This window comes from Tursiops truncatus, chromosome 15, assembly GCF_011762595.2.
Source record: "Tursiops truncatus isolate mTurTru1 chromosome 15, mTurTru1.mat.Y, whole genome shotgun sequence".
Taxonomy (NCBI): domain Eukaryota; kingdom Metazoa; phylum Chordata; class Mammalia; order Artiodactyla; family Delphinidae; genus Tursiops; species Tursiops truncatus.
In genome coordinates this window covers 56,857,071-56,877,973 of record NC_047048.1, presented here as the reverse complement: position 1 = coordinate 56,877,973, position 20,903 = coordinate 56,857,071, and the positions used below count along the sequence as shown (strand labels likewise).

At 42.7% G+C, this 20,903-nt stretch overlaps 1 protein-coding gene across 10 annotated transcripts in view; it reads right to left on the bottom strand.

The window, feature by feature from the left end:
• The window catches only part of DNAAF9 (dynein axonemal assembly factor 9), a 148,511-nt gene that overhangs the window by 6,878 nt on the left and 120,730 nt on the right, over positions 1 to 20,903 (bottom strand). For 9 of the 10 annotated variants that reach the window (XM_073792753.1, XM_073792756.1, XM_073792754.1 and 6 more), the window contains 5 exons: positions 17,898 to 17,935; positions 7,548 to 7,683; positions 4,097 to 4,183; positions 698 to 804; positions 297 to 371 (listed from right to left, as the gene is read on the bottom strand). In XM_073792753.1, coding sequence (XP_073648854.1) covers positions 297 to 371; positions 698 to 804; positions 4,097 to 4,183; positions 7,548 to 7,683; positions 17,898 to 17,935 — 443 coding nt within the window. Of the gene's footprint in view, positions 1 to 296; positions 372 to 697; positions 805 to 4,096; positions 4,184 to 7,547; positions 7,684 to 17,897; positions 17,936 to 20,903 lie in introns of those variants that run through there. The other variant, XR_012326237.1, reaches the window with a different exon arrangement.

The following is a 20,903-nucleotide window of genomic DNA, read 5'->3' as shown; positions in this document are numbered from 1 at the left end:
GTGAGTCTCTAGAACAAGGAAGTCAAGGAGCTGTGAGGAGAGGCCCTGGGCAGGTTCGTCCAGGGGCAGGAAAACAGATCCTCCACTGCAGAGCAGAAGGACCTGGAGAAAGATTGGGACCTTGACTGAAAGGGATGACTGGAGGAGCCTATGGTGTAAGATCCAGAGGGGAGGGTTTTTTGAGAGAGTCTAAGAGGCATCAGTGGTCTGTAAAGCACCAGCAGAGTCTATGAACTCACATCATGAGATGTGAGCACTCCACAGAGTAGCGCTCCCAAATCCAAGCGCCTAGTTACCTGAAAACTTCACTTTGCCCAGGATGTGGTAGATGTTTCCAGAGAAGGGACTTGGCTTGATAGAGGACTGAATTGCTGGTGGAGGAAGAGGATAGGGTTGTTACTCACCTGGGGGCAGAGGCCAAGTCCAGGGTGGCACAGCTGGGAGGGTTAGGGACTGGAAAGGCACCTCCTCTAGGGTCCAGGTTTCACAGGTACCCCCACCAGATCTTCCCCCAGTGGCTCTGCCACTATTCCCAGGGGTAAGGGACTCCTGGGTCCTCAAATTCTTCTGCCTGCTTTCAGACCCAAATGGTGAGAAGAGACAGCACACACAGAATACTAAAATGGTGCCAGGAAGCGGGGACAACTCTGGGGCATTCTTTTACCAGTGTCTGGGACATGTCCCGGTCAAGGCTTACCTTTACACTTGGCCACAAAGCGAGTCTTCTCCAAGGGACGACCAAACCATACACAAATCTGAACCATTAATGGAAAGACCGATCCAACATCAAATTTACCTTCATACCTTAAAAGGTTTAAAAAATTATAAATACAAGTAATTGGGGCTTTGACTGCTACTACATACTACATTGGAAAGAACTACATATCACTTATCATATTTGAATTCTCCCTTAAGTGTACGTCATTTTGTGTACAAAGCACTTATTTGAAAGCATTTATGTCTCTTTCATCTTGAGACTGAGAAGCATGTTTGCCCCCTTAGAGCAGGAAGGTCTTACCTTCTTTGGACTAGCAATCCCTTAAAGTCAAAGACCCCCTCTACTTTTGAAGCTTGCCAGTATCCCAACTGGGATTAGGGGTCCCTCCTGGTACCTTTGGAGCTCTTCCTCAGGATCCCCTCCCACTCTCTTCAGGGCTCCCACTATGCCCCACCCTCACTGAGGGCAGTTTAACAGACTGTACATTTGGATGTGCAGTCTCTCCAGAAGGAACTAAAGGGCTGGGGCATCTCTGATCTATTTTCTCAGTTTTGAGTTCAGCAGACATACTGACTGCCACAGACTCATTAAGAACGCAGCATTTAAAAAATTTAACTTTTTATTATGGAAAATTTCAGAGATATGCAAAGATAGAAGGGTAGTGTAATGAATTCCTACCACCCAGCTTCCAAAGTTATGAAACTGTCATTCCTTCTTTTGAATGATTTCATTGAGATGAATCCCTTGATTGGAATCAGTCCAGGAGAGGGCATAACATCTCATGGGTAATTTATACCACCCCCAGCAGTAGATGAGTGTACTAGTTTCACAACAATTCCTCCAGCAATGAATTTTATAGATATTTTTGCCTAAATGTAACAGGTGTCGATCAAAGCAACAGTAAGACACCATTTTGCATTTGAGTACTACGTACATGGAATTCTGTTACCACAGTTGCCATTTATACTTGGTCTTAAGTGGACTGTTCACATCTATATAATATGGGTTACTTTTCTTAAATATCTAAACAAGCTTTCCAAATACTATATTAACCCTTCGTCACATTTGATGCAAACACTTCCCTCCAGTCTACTGTATTTTTGTATTAGTTTGCTTTGCTTGAAAACTGCACTGCAGTTTTGAATTTTACATTGTTCAAAGTATCTTACTCTTTAAAGCAACTTCTTTAAAGTAAGGTGGTGGCATAACATTTTTGCAAGACTGACATGTTCTTTTTGTTCTCTCCCCATCCAAACATGAGATTTGGAGACCACGGGCTTCTCAGGCTTCTGTGTTCAGAGGCTGTATCCTTAGGGGAATTTGGAGGGGCCAGGGGAATAGTACAAGGTTTCCTTACAGACTAGGAACAAGCCCTTCTACCAGGGGAGGTGGGGGTGGGGTCGATGACAACAGAGGGCTGTGGGAGGGGAATGGCTAAGAATCTGCACAGCACAAAGCTGAGCACATCCTGCAGCTAAGGCCTGTTCACTCTGAGGTGGTGGCCCTCACCCAAGGAGAGAGGGGAGTAATGTACAGCGATGAGCAGGAATGTGATGACTGCCATCTTGTTAAAAGAGTAAATCATCTGATTCCTAGGAATGAACTTGGAAGGGAGGGCCTGAAGGGTGATTCTGAGGCCCCTCCATCTCTGATCCTCTACAAGGACTGATCTTCCTGATAAAGGAAGATTTCAGACTCTAGATTCACAGAGCCTTCTAATGAACTCCCTCATACCTGTCTCTGTCCTAGATCAGTCTGCCTCCAGAAAAGTCTGTGCCCTGAGCTAGGTTAATGTATGCCACGCCCACAATGAGTTGGTATGGACTGGAGAATAGGTGCTTCCCTAGGCACCAGGTGGAGACGACAAAAGTCTCAGGACCAGGCCCAGAGGTGTGGGCAGCAAAAAGGTCAGTAGCTGCAGCCACTGGAGAGAAGAGTTTCACCCCAGAAGCTCCATCTTTTTCTTTTTAGCTAAGATATTATTGTCTTGTTCAGGCATAAGGAATGATCCATGTACTCACTGTTTAAGTATGATGTGACTCAAACCAGAGGTTCCTTCTAAAAATAAGCCTGAAAACCTTCAATTTTACATATTGACCTTTTTTTTTTTTAAACAGGATAGTACAATCAGTTTTTGCTGGTACAAAATACTGGTGATGTAAGGGGTGGTTGGAGGACTCACAGAGGTGGCTGAGGGAAGTGAGTGAGGATAATAAAGATGATCCAAATCAATACGAGGGATCAATTTTGGCTAAGCTTTAACAACTGTCTTCCCCTGAACCTTCAACAGAGCAAAACTAGTTATCCATTCCATACAGGGACAAGTGCAGCATGGTGGTTAAGAGTACAGGCTCTGCTGTACAGCAGAAATTAACACAACTTTGTAAATCTATTATACTTCAAAAAAAAAAAAAAAAATACAGGCTCTGAAGCTACACAACCTGGGTTTGAAACCCAACTCTTTCATTTACTAGCTGTGGGACTTTGGACAAGACATTTAAGTCCTTGCTGCCTCAGTTACCTTATCTCTAGAATGAAGAAAAAAATGGAATCCACCTTGCAGGCTTGGTTTGAGGATGAATGAGATAACATAGGTTGAACTCTTAGAGTGGCACTGTGAACAGAACTTTCTGTGATGATGGAAATGTTCTGGATCTGAACTGTCCAAGACAGTAGCTGCTAGTCACAGGTAGCTGGTTAAGCACTTGAAATGTGGCTTGTGTGACTAAAAGGCTAAATTTTAAATTTTACTTTATTAATATACATTTACATTTTATTAACTAGCCACATGTGGCTAGTGGCTGCCGTACTGGAGAGCGAAGTCTTAGAACAACGTGTAGCACACAGTAAGTGCTCAAGTGATGCTGGAAATATGATTATAGTGCACTTCACACTCTCTTTTCTCTTCCTCTCCTCTCTGGAGGACAGGTTCAGGCTAGGAGGCCACCTGCAGAGCACAGAACATGCCCTGGGCCACAATAGCAGGGAACCTACCTGTCAGATGGGAACCCTAGAGGACTGACTATTCTCAGGAGAGACTCTCTCACCCGGGAGGGTCATAACTCCTTGGTTCCATGTCGGCCACCTCACTCTCACTAGAGGCTAGAGGAAACAAAGGATACCATTGTGCTTAAGGCCTATAAGATGACTCCTTAAGTCTCAACATCCAGCAAGGGTCTCAATTTGGACCCCAAGATGTGGATCACTGGGCTTCCAGCAAGGCCAGTGGTTACTGGGACATGGCAGGCTGTTGTAGCTGCCATTGTCACCCTCCTAGAGCACACCTGGTATTTTCACTTTCTCTTTTTCTTTCCTGTAAATAAATAAATCACTGAGTTTATAAAGAAATCTTAGCTACTTTTCAATGATGATACTTGCCAGCCAGGGTACATTAGATATCGAGATCGTAGCATCTGAGGACTCGAAAAACTATTTTCTGAGAGAATCAGTTCAATGTCTTCATTCCTTTGAAAACATACAGAAAACCCAGGTTAATTAGAACTATTAACCTTAACCTGTACATTCTGCTTACTCTCTACACCGCCATACACACATACAAGTACATGCATATATTTTTTTTCTGTTATTTCACCCCTAAATACTTTAGTATGCATCTCTAAGAACAAGCACATTCTCTTGAAGAACCACAACAGTATAATCACACTGAGGGAATTTAATACTGAGGACAAGCAGCATTGGTATCACATGGGAGCTTCATGGAAATGCAGGATCTCCAGCCTACTCCAGACCTACTGAATCAGAACCCTCATTTTAATAAGATCCCCAAGAGGTTAATATGCACATTAAAGTTGGAGAAGTATTGATATAATATACATCCATTTTCAAATTTCCCCTTTTTGGGGGGATAGGGCACTCAGGATCCAATCAAGGATTGCTCATTAATTTATAATCTTTATTTTCCTTCAGTCTGGAACAATTCCTCCAACTATTTTTGTTTGTTACTCATTTTTTTTTTTTTTTTTTTTTTCCGGTACGCGGGCCTCTCACTGCTGTGGCCTCTCCCGCCATGGAGCACAGGTTCCGGACGCGCAGGCCCAGCGGCCATGGCCCATGGGCCCAGCCGCTCCGCAGCACGCGGGATCCTCCCTGACCGGGGCACGAACCCGTGTCCCCTGCATTGGCAGGCGGACTCCCAACCACTGCGCCACCAGGGAAGCCCGGAGTTGACATTTTTGAAGAGTACATGCCAGCTGTCTTGTGCCCCACAACCTGGATTTGTCTGGTTGCTCCTCATGATTAGATTCAGCTAAGCATTTCTGGCAAGATTAATGGCCAAGTGATGTTGTGTCCTTCCCACAGTGTCACGAAGGAGGCACATGATGTCAGTTTATCCCATTAGTGGTCTTGGTAAGTTTAATCATTTGGTCAATGTCATGTCTTCTAGATTAAACCTCTCCATTGTGAAGGTACTTTTCCCTCTTTGTAAGTAGTGAGCAGTCTGTGGAGTGACAGATACTTTTTATTTATTCATTTATTTATTTAATTTATTTATTTATGGTTGCACTGCATCTTCGTTGCTGTGCACAGGCTTTCTCTAGTTGCGGAACAGCGGGGGCTACTCTTCGTTGCAGTGTGCGGGCTTCTCAGTACAGTGGCTTCTCTTGTTGCGGAGCATAGGCTCTAGGTGTGCAGACTTCAGTAGTTGTGGCATATGGGCTCAGTAGCTGTGGCTCGTAGGCTCTAGAGAGCAGGCTCAGTAGTTGTGGTGCATGGGCTTAGTTGCTCTGTGGCATGTGGGATCTTCCCAGACCAGGGATTGAACCCGTGTCCCCTGCATTGACAGGCAGATTCTTAACCACTGCACCACCAGGGAAGTCCCGTGACAGATACTTTGAGACAAGTGAATATCCCTTTCCTCAACAATCTGTCATCCACTGCTTTTAGCATCCATTGATAATTCTTGCCTAAATCAAGTATTATATGAAAGGTTACAAAATAGTGACTTTCTAGTACTATAAATCCTTATTTATTTATTAGCTAGCATTCTTCTATAAAGAAGAGCTTTACTGATCTGTCCCTCTCCCTTTTTTTAGTATCACCACAGACTCATTTTACTCCACGTGCTATATACTCCATTATTATCATGGTTCTCTCATATACTCAAGTTGTCCCAAATTTGCCTAGTGGGAACTTCTTAAGCTAGCTTCTGTATCCTTTTGACGTATTTCCACTAATCTTTGAATACTTCCCTGCTTTTTTGTCACAAAATGTACTAGGCTCACCTTGTACTTTCACTCCCTAAACCTGCAATCAGCCAATTCTCCAAAGAGTCCTGATACTTTGTAGTGGGGATTGGTACTTAGAAATTAAGATCTAGAGGTAGAAGTATTAATTGCTATTATTATTTCTAGTCCCTTTTAATGGAAAGGGTATTATTTCTGGTCCCTTTTAATGGAAAGAGCTAGGGAATATACTTTTTTTTTGAAATAATGAATTTATATCGAGTCCCCCAATTCAACTCCAACATTTGTAGGGTTTTTCCTTACCTTTCCCATTTCATATTTATAATCTCCCTTCTCTAATCAGTGATGTTGTCTGGAATCAGGGTTCCAACAGAGGATTATGCTCAGAAGCTACTTGAATTATTTTGCATATGTACGGTTCTTATAACTTTGGTATACAGATGGATTCACGTTTTTGTTTGTATTTTTTCCCTCCTTGTTGACTTAATTTTTGAATGTGTAAAATATGTGCATTGCTCAAAAGTCAAAACTATATGAAAAGTATACACCTTTTAGCACCTTATTGAGCAAACAAAACTGCTATATGACAAGATGTTTTCATACACACGAAGTCACTAATTCTCTATTTTTAGTTTGTAACTTGAACCCAGGTCTATGAAGTAAAGATATAATTTCCCCATGTTTCTATGCCATTTCTCTCACATCTTAACACAAAGAACATTGAGAGAGTCTTGACTTCCATCCTTTAATGATGAGAACGTGAATGCATCAAAACAGAACATCTCAAAACAGTACAGGAGGGCTTCCCTGGTGGCTCAGTGGTTGAGAATCTGCCTGCCAATGCAGGGGACACGGGTTCGAGCCCTGGTCTGGGAAGATCTCACATGCCACAGAACAACTAGGCCCATGAGCCACAACTACTGAGCCTGCGCGTCTGGAGCCTGTGCTCCGCAACAAGAGAGGCCGCGATAGTGAGAGGCCTGCGCACCGCGATGAAGAGTAGCCCCCGCTTGCCGCAATTAGAGAAAGCCCTCGCACAGAAACAAAGACCCAACACAGCCAAAAATAAATAAATTAATAAATTGCCAATTTGATACATGAAAAATTATATATATTAAAAAAAATTTAAAAATTAAAAAAAAAAAACCAGTACAGGATACTAACATGTGGGGTCCTCTTGGTGATTTTTACACAGCATCAAAAGCACTTCAAGGGTTTCCCTGGTGGCGCAGTGGTTAAGAATCCGCCTGCCAGTGCAGAGGACACAGGTTCAAGCCCTGGTCCGGGAAGGTCCCACATGCCGCGGAGCAACTAAGCCCATGAGCCACAACTACTGAGCCTGCACTCTGGAGCACGTGCTCCGCAACAAGAGAAGCCACCACAATGAAGAGTAGGCCCCACTCGCCGCAACTAGAGAAAGCCCACCTGCAGCAACAAAGACCCAACACAGCCAAAAATAATAAAAATAAAATAAATAAATTAAAAAAAAAAAAAGCACTTCAAGACCTGACTTTTATAAATGCTCAGGTCTTTGATACAGTAGAAAGACCCAGTGGGCCATAGACAGACTGCTGCATCTGAGAAAGTGGCTGGTCCTGCGGAGTGAAGTGAACTGGTAAGTTTACCTGGTGACAATCCCATTTTCTGCAAGAATGAAGGCTGCGGAAGGATTGGCAGCTCTGATGAGGCTCTGCAACTGAATCAGGAGAGGGTGCCTCTGCTCTGTGGTGTGACTGGTGAACACCACATTACTCACCAGGCCTGGGGAACAAAACCAAAAACAGTTCAGCCTTTATGAGTCCTGACTGGGGCTGAGGGTTTGCACAAATGTGAGCCCTTGCTCCCTCCCCTGATCATCCCTTCTAGCAGCCTCCTCATGTAGACACCCGCCACCCAACACTGATATACATAGCCATCATTCTGCTCCTCTTTCTGCCACTGCAACCTCTTGGAGTGAATGGCCTCAACTCTGTAGCTGCCTCACCTCCTAACCTCCTCTGTCTTCTTAATTCCGCTTTGATACCTGGAGCTTTTTCATCTAAGGGCCCTTTCTATATCCCATGTACTTAACCTCATCAGGAACTGGTGCCAGTGACTTTTCACCAGTTCAGAACACAGACATGTACCAAGCACAAACCGTATGTCAGGTGCTAACCATTCTCAAAGAGTGCACAGTCAAGAAGTCTCACCCGTGGACCCACAGTTCCAAGGTAAGTGCTAACAAAGATATTCACAGAGTGACACAGTAAGGAAGGGTGGCGCATGTAAAGAGAGGTTGTGGAGTGGGCCACAATCACTCTCAACCTTTCTGTGAAAATATAGAAGTAAAATCCACAGCACTACAGATAATTTTGAAATCAGAAAATTTGCCACATCCCATCATGCCAACACAATTGTAATACCTCTTCCATACTTATTTTTACATGGCTAGGATCACAGCACATACACCATTTCTGCTATAATGTCATTTGCATTTGTGTTATTCAACCGTTTTTATTCACTTAATATTGTGAAAATTTCAAACATATACAAAAGTAGAAAAAAATAGTATAATGAACGCCCACGAGCCCATCACTTGGCTTCAAGAAAGATTAACATTTGGCTAACTATTTCTTCTATACCATACCCCAACCTTTTCTCCTTTCCTCTCCTTCCCCACTGGATGATTCTGAAGCCAATAATAGACATCCTATTATTTCATCCAAAAATATTTCAGTATGTATTATCATAAGGACTCTTTAAAAAAATGAATGATCAACAATAAATTCTTTAATATAAAATATCTAGCCCACATTCAAACTTTTCTGTCTCAAGAATATTTTCTTAATTTTTTGGAAACAGGAACCAAACAAAGCCCATACATTATATTTCACTGATGCATCTCATAATTCTCTTTCAATCTATAGTTTTCTTCTTACTTCTTTGTGATTTATTTGTTGAAAAACTGCATCTTGTATATTTCTCTCAGTCTAGATTTTGCTGATTGCATCTCCATAGTGTTGCTTAACATGCTAGATATACCTGGTTTATAGATTCAATCTTTTTTATTATAATCTAGTTTTTAAAAAGTTCTTGTTCTTTTTCTAACTTAAGTTGAATGCTTAATTCATTATTTAAAAAAGCCACAATGAGATAGCATTTCATACCTGTTAGAATGGCTATTCTCAAAAAGACAAGAAATAAGTAGTGTTGGTGAGGATGTGGAAAAAAGGGAAACTTGTACACTGTTGCTGGGAATGCCAATTCTATAGTGGTACAGACACTATGGAAAACAGGATGGAGATTCCTAAAAAAATTAAAAGTACCATATGATCCAACAATTCCACTTCTGGAATATACCAGAAGGAACTGAAATCACTATCTTGAAGAGCTATCTGCATAGCCATGTTCATTGCAGTATTATTCACAATAGCAAGATATGGAAACCTAAGTGTCCATTAGTGGATGAATGGATAAAGGAGATATAAGATAGATATATCTTATATATATCTATCTTATATATGATAATGATATATATATATAAATGTTACTCAGCCATAAAGAGAATGAAATCTTGTCATCTTGCCATGGATGGACCGCAAGGGCATTATGCTAAATGAAATAAGTCAGAGAGAGAAATACCATGTGATCTCATTAATATGCAGAATCTAAAAACAAAAACAAAAACCAAGTCCATAGATACAGAGAACAAACTGGTGGTTGCCAGAAGCAGGGGGCAGGGGGTGAGAAAAATGGGAGGAGAGAGTCAAAAGGTACAAACTTCCAGTTATAAAATAAATAAGTCATGGAGATGTAATGTACAGCATGGTAACTATAGTTAATAATACTGTATTGAATAACTAAAAGCTGCTAAGAGAGTAGATCTTAAAAGTTCTCATCATAAGAAAAAATTGTTTTGTAACTAGGTAAGGCAATGCATGTTAACTAGACTTATTGTGGTTATCATTTTGCAATGTATACAAACATCAAATCATTCTGTTGTACACTTGAAACTAATACAATGTTATATGTCAATTATATCTCAATAAAAAGAAAAATTATTTCTTGTTTAGTAACATAGTAACTTAAAGGTATATGCTTTCTTTTGAATTATTTGGTTACAGAAATATTCATGACAGGTTGTAGATGGTGTCCTTTATCATTAAAAATTGCCCTTTTATTTATTTACTTATTAGCCGTGCTGTGCGGCATGTGGGATCTTAGTTCCCCGACCAGGGATTGAACCCGTGCACCTTGCAGTGGAAGCACGGAGTCTTAACCGCTGGACCACCAGGAAAGTCCCCAAACTGCCCTTTTTAGACTCTTCAATATTTTGCCTGGTATTCAACCCTGCTGTTATTAATATCAACCTCATTTCTTTTTGTTTGCATTCGTCTGTTATATCTTGTCCATTCTTTCATCACCATCCTTACTTAGTTTTAGATGCTTCTCTTGTACAGAACATCATATAATTAGATTCTACTTTTTGGTTTAATCTGAGATACTTTTCCTTTTAATAGGTGTTTATTCCATTTATATTTACTGACACTTTGTTTCTGTTACCTTGTTTATGTGGAATTCTATTTAAAAAAATTTTTTTTAACTTTTACCAATATGATTTCTGCATTGTTTTCTGCTTTCCTTCTGATAAGTGGTGGGCTTATAGTCTGTTTTATGTTCTTATGATAGCTATCCTTATGTCACCTTTAGACAATGTCTTTTGACTTTTCCACATGACAGACAAGGAAGTTCATATACCCTTAAATTTGCCCCGCTTCTCCACTATCACGTTCTGGTTGGCTACATTAATAATTTTATAGTTCCTCTAGTGGATACTTTTTTTAAGTTTTACTGTTCTTATAAATTTATTTATTTATTTATTTATTTATGGCTGTGTTGGGTCTTCGTTGCTGCGTGCGGGCATTCTTTAGTTGTGGCGAGCGGGGGCTACTCTTCATTGCGGTGTGCGGGCTTCTCACTGCGGTGGCTTCTCTGGTTGTGGAGCACAGGCTCTAGGAGCGTGGGCTTCAGCAGTTGTGGCTCGTGGGCTCTAGAGCGCAGGCTCAGTAGTTGTGGCACCTGGGCTTAGCTGCTCCGCGGCACGTGGGATCTTCCCAGACCAGGGCTCAAACCCGTGTCCCCTGACTTGGCAGTTGGATTCCTAACCACCATGCCACCAGGGAAGCCCGAGTGGATAATTCTGTATCTTTAAAGAGTACAACTAACTCTTTACAAATTGACTTAACAGCTTTAAAATTTACTGATCTCCCACTTGAGAAGATGTAGAGGTAATCTCTCTCTCGTTGCCTCCTAATTTTTTATTAAATATAATTTCATTTATAGGGTTTTGAGATTTTCAACATTTATATTCTATCTTGTAATAGCATTCTCATAGGTGTTATAATTAATTCTATACCTAAGAATACTCAATGCTCATCATCAATCTTTTTACTAATAGAGACTAGTTTTTTGTTTGTTTGTTTGTTTTTGTGGTACGTGGCCTCTCACTGTTGTGGCCTCTCCCATTCAGGAACACAGGCTCTGGATGTGCAGGCTCAGCGGCCATGGCTCACGGGCCCAGCCGCTCCGCGGCATGTGGGATCTTCCCGGACCAGGGCACGAACCCGCAACCCCTGCATCATCAGGCAGACTCTCAATCACTGCGCCACCAGGGAAGCCCGAGACTAGTTTTGTAAACGATTAGTTCATAAGTGAATGTCTCTAAATTATGAGACTTCAGCTTTCCTAAGTAACCTTGTAATTGTAGGATCCTGAATAATGAATATTCAGTACAGAGGACTCTTACTGTTCACTTCAGTCAAGTGTTTTGTTTTTTAAAAAATTAGCTGTACTTAGTTTTTCAGGGCAAAACTCATAATGTACAGAAGAGTTCACAGACAAAGTAAATTCCCTTCCTACCCAGCAACCTACTTCTTTCCCTGGAGGCAACCATATTTATCAGAGTTTTCTTCCAGATATGTGCTGAGTATTTACAAGTAAATGTGTATGTATACATTTTTCCCACAAACAGTGGCATACTATACCATTCTGTACCTTGTTTTTTCACTTAAGCCTTTTAAAAAAATTTTTTGGTAAAGCTTACTTCTTCCTTACAATCTTCTCTAATACCGTTATCATCCCAATCCTCCCCTCATGCCACCTTGCTGTCTCCCTTTCTCTGAACTACGAGAGCTCCTTTGAATAACACGGGCAGTGCTTAAAATATAAGGCTTATATTTTTATTTATCTTCTTCATATATGTAAAAAGATAGCATAAGGTAAAGATTAAAGCGTGGGTTTTGGAGCCAAGCAAACCTGAGTCTGAATTTTCGGTTCCACTAATTATTCATGGGTGACATTAGGCAAATTGCTCAACTTTCTCTCTGAGCCCAAATTTCCTCCTCTGTCAGATGGGAACACATACCTCCAGGTTATCTGTGAAATGCTTTATCACAGGCTACAGAGAGTAAGAACTCATTAAATGCAACCTGACACTACTACCACCACCATCTCATCATTTGGGAATGGGACCCCTACATGTACACCAAGGAGCCTGGACCGATTCCTCAGACTGACGGAGGTGGCTGTGGCACGCCTTAGCCACAGCGACAAGCAGGAAGGTAAGTCACATGACTCTCACCAGCCTAGGCTGCTGAGCCCATGGTTTAGATGAGTGGCTATCACTGGTTTGAAGGCAACTTCCAGGACCCCTGGTCCCTGCCTCTGGTCTGAGGCAGAAGTTAGTGATACTTCCTTCCTCTCACCAATCATATTTATAAAAAGTGTTCCAAAACTCTGAAGACTGAATCTAACCTCATAACCACATTCCATTCGCAACCAGGGAACAGGGGTTAGGAGCTTCATGTCAATGGTCGTGTGTTACAATGGGGACAAGGCACACACGAAGGGTATACAATATGCCTAGGATCATAGATGTCAGGAGGTAGGGCTCGACTGCTGAGCACATAATCTGCTTCCTGAGTGCTTACACACTGTTTGGGAATCTATTGGTTCCTTGGTTCTGAGACATGAGTCCTGCTCTTCACAGGTATCTGTTAGTGCTCCACAGCAAGTCAGTCGGCCTTAGGTAAATATGGCCTATATGCCTCTGCACAGTGCTTGAGAGACCTCTGAGGATTCAAAGGTGAGTTTCCTCAATGGCTTCCCCTGACATCCAAGCGGTCACTTGGTGAAAGGCACACCGACTGCCTAGTTCCCCAAACCTGGGCCATCGTCCATCCTCCACTCTCAGTCCCTGCTACCATTTGCCTGGTTTAGACCACTGCTCTCTCTTCACTAGGTTACTGCTCATTCTCTCTACTTCCAGGCTTCCTTTACTACAATTCATTCTTCCTATTGTAGTAAGAGTAATCTTTCAAAAACATAAATCTGATCAAGTCACTTCCCTACTTAAAATATTTAATGCATTCCAATTATTTTTAGGCTGATATCTAAACTTCTTGGCCTGCTTGACCTATCTGCATGATGCACTTCCTCAGGGCCCTAGTCGTACTCTAATCACCATCAGGCCTTCAATCTTGCTGTTTCTTCTGCCTGGAGCCATCCTTTCTCTCATTTTTTTGAAGGAGGGCCAACTCCTCCTTCAGGGTGTAGACAATTTGAATAGCACCTCTTCCAGAAGCCTTTCTTAATCCCCCAGGACTGGGTTACAGCAGGCATTAGATAAAAATTTGCTGAATAAATGAACGAATAAATGAAGTGTAATAAAAGACACATGCAACCTGACCTCTGAGGCAGCTGCCTAAGAAACTAAGCCGTGGATACCCACATGCCAAAAATTCTCCCACTTGCAGGTCTGAGCAAGTACTATTCATCAGACAGCCATCTGGAAAGGTTTCTAAGATTTATTAGTATATACATATTTTTGGTGCAAAATTCGTAAGGTAAAAAAGGGTGTTCAAGTTTCTTCTTCCCTTCTCTGGCACCCTGAGCCCTATTTCTCCTCCGCAGAGGCAACCACTAATAACCAGATTTTGGGTATGCCTCCTCAGATAGTCTATGCATATACAAGTATATAGGAATATACAGAACCACATTTTCTTAACAGCTTCTCCTACACTTAAAACTTCTATTCTCAAGGTCTTCAGGTATGGCCTAGATGTGGTAATAGCACAAGACTTAGGAATTCAAATGGAGAATATGTCTGCATTTTGTTTATTCTATTTTAAAAAGGTTTCTCACATGCCTTCCTTGTTCATAAGCTTTAACATTAAGATGGACCATCTGCAGTCAGAGTTTTAGGAAAGCCTCCTAACAAAGGTGACACTGGTAGTGCCTGTGCTTCCATTCCCATTTAGAAAGGTCACTCTGCAGGCTGTGGGGAGGCAGTGAGGACAGCCTGGTGAGCCTACTGCCAGAACCCCATGTCCTGGTGCAGCCACAGGAAGTGGCTGGGGCCTTTGGAAACTGAGTAAAGCAAGGCCAGGCAGCCAGGCCCAGAATGTGGCACAGTGGGGTGGCAGGCAGGGTTCTAGAAGGCTCAGCACATTCCAGAGATGGCAGTTATGAGAGCCGGCTCCTGCGAGAGGCCCATGACATTACCAGGGGTGGAAGACAAGAATAGCTGTGGTGGATCTTGCAGTGAGGAGTCAGGAAAGGCTGAGAGAAGATCTATAAAGGCCCTAGGACTCTACTTAGCATCTACTTGGGCAGAAGAAACTGGAGAATCAGACTACTGCGAATGTGCCAACCTGAGTGGCATGCAGCAGGGTCACAAGCACAGGCTTGTCCTGCCTGAGAAAAGGCTAGGATCCGAGTCTCTGACAGATAACTTGCCCAAAGTCCTGTCTGCCCCATGAGTACCATGTAGACAAACACTGTGGGCTTTGGATTCTAGGTCAGGAATTGGACATATAAAAGGGGCTTTGCTTTGTGGAGAAACAAGCAAAAGGATTATCCCCAGCATTCCTTAGGCCAGCTATGCAATCTGCTACCTGCCAAGAGGAAATGCCATCTTCAAGGCAAGGTACAGCAGTTATCTGGAGCACAGGGTGAAGAGGCCATCATGAGCGGTTTCATCTTGCTTGGGCCGGGAGCTTCCTTCTGCTCTGTTATCAAGGAGTGGATACTCTGATTTGGCCAACGCCTCACGAGTCTGGGTTGTGAGTGAGCAGGCAGCCTGGACTGGCCTGTTCCCAAGAGTGGAGAAACATCTCTGAGGTCTGTTTGACCATCCCAGTCTGGCTAAAGACTCCCAGCAACCCAGAAGAACACAAATCTCACTTCTTTTGTCTATCTACAGATACATCTAAAAGCAGATCATGGTAGTAAATTATCTGCGCTCTGTTTTAAAGCCAGCATTATAATGAGCCTTGCTTGCTGTTTAAGCATTGAGATTATTTCCTAATCCTTGGATCTCTGTAATACACATCATCTTGTGGCTGCAATACAGTGCTTTTCTCATTGTAAAATAATCCTTTGTTGTAAAAGCAATGAATCAGGGAGCTTAACTCATGAACAGGAGCGAAGGGAGGCAACTGCTCCCTTAGGACGTAAAATGTTTGTCTACCGGTGGCAGATTCTACCTCTAAGAGAGCCACCAAATCTCTGAGGAAGAAGAAATACTTGCATTTTATCTCCTCTCTCCCCAGAAGGTCCATGCCCATGGTGAATTAGGTCAGATCAGTCTATAGTGTCCTCTTGGCCCAGATGTAAGGGGAAGATGTCTACCAAGGCACTATCACTTAACAAGCCCTTTGCAGTTCAGAAAACAGCATATATGGCCTCAAGGTTATCTGTCCACATCTGATCACATTCCCAGCTTTCTTTTTTTTTTTTTACGCCTCCAACCAGGGACTGAACCCAGGCTGTGGGAGTGACTGTGGCACTGAACCCAGGCTGTGGCAGTCCTAACCACTGGACTGCCAGGGAATTCCCCTGGCTTTCTTTTTTTTTTTTTTTCTTTTAATTCTTTTCTTAAAAACATATTTATTTGAGCTTCCCTGGTGGTGCAGTGGTTGAGAGTCCGCCTGCCGATGCAGGGGACGTGGGTTCGTGCCCTGGTCTGGGAGGATCCCACATGCCGCGGAGCGGCTGGGCCCGTGAGCCATGGCCACTGAACCTGAGCGTCCGGAGCCTGTGCTCCGCAATGGGAGAGGCCACAGCAGTGAGAGGCCCGCGTACCGCAAAAAAAAAAAAAAAAAAAAAAAAAATTTATTTAATTTTTGGCTGCGTTGGGTCTTAGTTGTGGCACATGAGATCTTTTGTGGTGGTGTACAGGCTTCTCTCTTCTTGTGGCATGCGGGCTCCAAAGCGTGTGGGCTCTGTAGTTGTGGCATGCAGGCTCTCTAGTTGTGGCTCGCATGCTCAGCAGTTGCAGTGCACGCGCTTAGTTGCCCCGCAGCATGTGGGATCTTAGTTCCCCGACCAGGGATCGAACCCGAGTTCCCTGCGTTGGAAGGCGGATTCTTAACCACTGGACCACCAGGGAAGTCCTCCCACCCCCACCCTAGCTTTCTTTATGTAAGTACAGAATTGACACACATTACCTTTGAACAATGAGTTGGAAGGCAGTGCTAATGAAATATGCCTACAAAATCCCAGACAGAACTCATTCTGTCTTGGCCTAAAAGAGCTTTCCTCTTGCAATACTGGCCCAGGTTCATGGACAGTAAAGACAGAACACTTGCTTAAAAGGTTCTTTGCCAAGGTAGCCTGATCATCTTTTTCCCACATGCAAAAAAAGAAGAGGGGCACTGAAGGAGAAAGTGTCAAGAAGCCAAGGGGCACTAGCGTGGCAATCTTCATGTGATCAGTTATGTGATCGATCACTATATGATCGATCATATAGTCAGAGGGGCTTACTACAGCCCACACCGTTGGCTTTGATCATGACTTCCAAACATTTATCGAAGGACCAGACAGCTCTCTTTGGTTATCTCCTGGACCTATGTTTTCTCCTATGTAGTCTATTTCAAGGATAGGTACCACCAACCTTTCCAATCTCCCAAGCTAGAAACCTAGGAGTCACTCCAGATACCCCCTTTTTCAATGTCCCCCCATCTAGTCTGTTACCAGATCCTACTAACCCAGCCCCTATAAAATCTCTTTAATCTACCTGGGGTGGACACGGTGGATAGACCCAGCCAACCTCCATTCAACTCTGCTTCTGGGGTGCAGTGCCTAGAAAGCAACAGGGGCCTCTAAAAGCTAGACTTGAGACTCCCTGGTGCAGCAGTCCAACACACACATTCTTCTCTCCAGTGACCCGGCCTCCTGCCCTGCACAGCCTCCAGCTCAGCTCTTCCCCAAGACAACAGCTCTACGAATGCTCTGTTGTCTCCATTCCCTGTGGATTGGCAATGGCATCAGCAGGGCAAAACCGTGCTGGTGACACTGAGTTCTTTTCTTCCATCTGATTTCTACTTGCTGGGCTGTTTCAGGAAGCCCAGACCCCAGGCCTTCTGACAACAATAAGTATTTTATCACTAACTGTAGGAAATTTAGAATTTATTCTGGGTCTCCAGCCATCATAGCTAATATGACTAAAAAGTGCTGCTCCCAGGCTGCCAGAAGGTAGGACAATGCAAGGATGAGTGTAACCTATAGGATGTGTGGATTTTTCTAAATGTTATAAAGGAGACGTGGAAAATTTCAGTATATGTAGCAGGGGACTAAGGGAGGAGGTTCTACTCGGCCATATTCTCACTCATGGGACAGGAGAAATGCATCAAAATCTTGCTGATCCACAGGCTAGGAATACCTATTCAGTCCACTGACATTAGCTGGAAGGCCAGGGCAGACTTAAGGCCAGCTCAGAAGAGGTGTTGCCATGGCAATTTATTATCATTAAGAGACAAACTCTCGGAAGAAATCTGCCTATCAAATATGATAAAAGCAAAAAATGCCCAAGTCTTCCCTGGATCAGTTTTATTTGCTTTAGATTTCAGAATGGTAGGTGGGAGCATGAAGAAAAGTCTGTCGCATCTAAACATAATTTGAAAGGCTTGCAAGCGAAAACAGAGCATATTGCTTACCTTGTGAACACTGGTCGAGACATTTAGGAAAGAGAAATCTAGGGAGAAAAAAGAAATATTTTAAAACCATTAATCTCAGAATTTTCATTGGTTATTTCTCACAAAAATGTGAATATCACTAACATACAAGATGACTTACTCAGTGGGGCAACGGGCAGGCAACACTGAACATTAAGGATAGCCATGATTATACAAAAGGTTTTCATAGCTTTGAACCAAAGTCCCCTAAGCCAGAAACCCCACAGAAGTCCCAAAGTGGCCAACTCTTGGTGGAATGTTGAAGAGGGGATACTGAGGACAGGGCCAGCTCTCAAGACTATAAGAAATGGAGAAAGAGAACTTGGTCTTCTTTTCCACCCTCCCAAAGAGATACTGTCCTGACAGTAAAGGGGAAATTTCAAGGGAAAATGAGAATTATTTTACCTAACTGTGCCAAGGGCCTTCAGTACCAAAGTTGCCATATTTCCCTTTATGTGCACAACAGAATCCTGGTTTCCCTTTAATCCTATTCTGAGCTCAAACGGTGAATGAAATGTAGGAAACTGACTGATTGGATTGAGGGTGACTAATCCAAAGTGTGAGTTAACAACTGTAGCTCTGCAGTAAGCTCCAGAGAAAAGCCCATATTCTCAGTGCTTTAAAACTTCTAAAACACCACAGTGCTCTTCTTAGAGAAGAAAGCTAACACTAATGAGAATAGCTGCCTTTTATCAAGTTCTTACCATGGGCTGGGCACTGTGCAAGCAGTTCATATATACAATTTTATTCTCACATCCACCCTGTGCCTTGGCTACCTAAAAACCACAAAGAGTGGGTTTAGGTTGGCTAAGCAAGCTAAGCACTTGGCCCAAGGTCCCACATGCAGCTAGGAAATGGGAGAGCTTATACAGGGACCCGGGTTCATTTGGCACCACAGAGCTCCTGTGCTTTTTTCCCCTGCAAATAAGATGCTTGATGAAGCCACCCTCTGAATTGTTGCTGGTGTAGTTGGCAGGTATTAGTGCTGTTCAAAACACTGAGGGGAGTTTCTCTCCTGCAATTTTCTTGGTGGTGGCAAATCCTCATCTTTTAATTTGATTTCTGACAACAGCCAGACACACAGCATTTGGAACCAAATTTGGTGGATGAGTGTGCTGGATGAATACAGCTTTGGGCTGTGGATCTAGTTCACTTGCCTGACTCCTTCATGGTTTCTAAAGAATTCCATGGGAGAATCCCCATGTGCTCTGAGCAAGGTCAGGAGCCCTGGAGCAAAGGAAGAGACATCCGCACCAGAGTCTCCCAAGAATAGAGGTCACTGACTTCACTGCATTCATAGTCCACTGAATGGCCAGCCACACAGCAAATGCATTCTTAGAAAAATGACTGTCCCCATCAAGTAAGTACCTGTGACTTTAGAGTACATGCCCTTAAAAGCCCTTCTCAGTGCCCTGCTTGCTTTCTTGCAGTAGCCCACAGAAATTCACACCACTGGCATCTTAGACAAGGCTGAGCAATGTTTCCCCTCAAGGCATCTTATACAATCACAGGTTGGATGCTCATGTTTTAAACCCCTGACAGGGTAGAGGGCCATTAAGCTGCTCACTTTAAACAGGTGCAAAGAAAATACTCAGAACACATGGACTTGCACATGCATGCAATTTCTTCTCATATCTTGGCATCTCTGGCATCCCTGTCCTTCAAATTCATATGCTGGCTTTCTTTACTAATCCAACTATGAGTTATTGCTTTTTTATAATTCTTATAAAATTACATGAATCTTTTATTACAGCACTTCCTACCCTATATCATGATTAATTGTGTACATGTCATGGGTGTGGCATTTGGAAAATTATTTAACTTTTCTGAGCAACAGCTTCCTCATGGTAAAACATGGTAATGATGCCTACCTTAAATGCCTCCCAAAATACCTAAAGGGGATTTTGAGGTTTGAAAGGGGTAAAGCATCACAGTGTCCAACAAACAGTGGAAAACAAATGTTGGCTCACTCCTTTCCTTCTCTGCATATCGTCCTCCCTACTAAACTGTAATATTATTATTATAATTTTTTTTTTTTTTTTGCGGTACGCGGGCCTCTCACTGCTGTGGCCTCTCCCGTTGCGGAGCACAGGCTCCGGACGCACAGGCCCAGCGGCCATGGCTCACGGGCCCAGCCGCTCCGGCATGTGGGATCCTCCCGGACCAGGGCACAAACCCGTGTCCCCTGCATTGGCAGGCAGACTCTCAACCACTGTGCCACCAGGGAAGCCCTAAACTGTAATATTATTGAAGACAGACAAATAACAAGTATTGGTGAAGATGTGGAGAAATGGGAACCCTCATACATTGCTGATGAGGATGCAAATGGTATAGTGGCTTTGGGTAAGTTTGCAGTTCCTCAAAAAGTTAAATATAAAAAAAAAAAAAAAAAAGTTAAATATACAGTTACCATATGACCCAGTAATTCTACCCAAGAGAACAGAAAACATACAACCATATGAAAACTTAATACATAAACATTCATAGCAGTATATTTATGATAGCCAAAAGATGCAAATAACTCAAATGTCCATCAACTGATGAATGGATAAAAAAGATGTGATATATCCATACAATGAAATATTTGTCAATAAAAAGGAATGAAACACTGACACATGCTACAACATGGATGAACCCTGAAAGAAGCCAGACACAAAAGGCCACATATTATATGATTCCATTCATGAAATGTCCAGAATAAGTATATCCACAGAAACTTCAATAAAGCTGTTACATTAAAAGAAGCAATATACGTGATACTATAAAACATCAAATGGTTTTCCCATCATCCAACATTTGCCCCCAAGGAACTGGTCATTTCCCAGAAGGAACAACCATTTCACAGTCTGGCATGTATCCTTCTAGATATTTTCTATGCGTATACAAGTAAACATTTAAAAAATATACATTGTTTTGGTAATTTGTTTTTCTCACTTCATAAAATATTATGGCCATTTTCTATGTTAGAAGATAAAAATCTACTTGAAT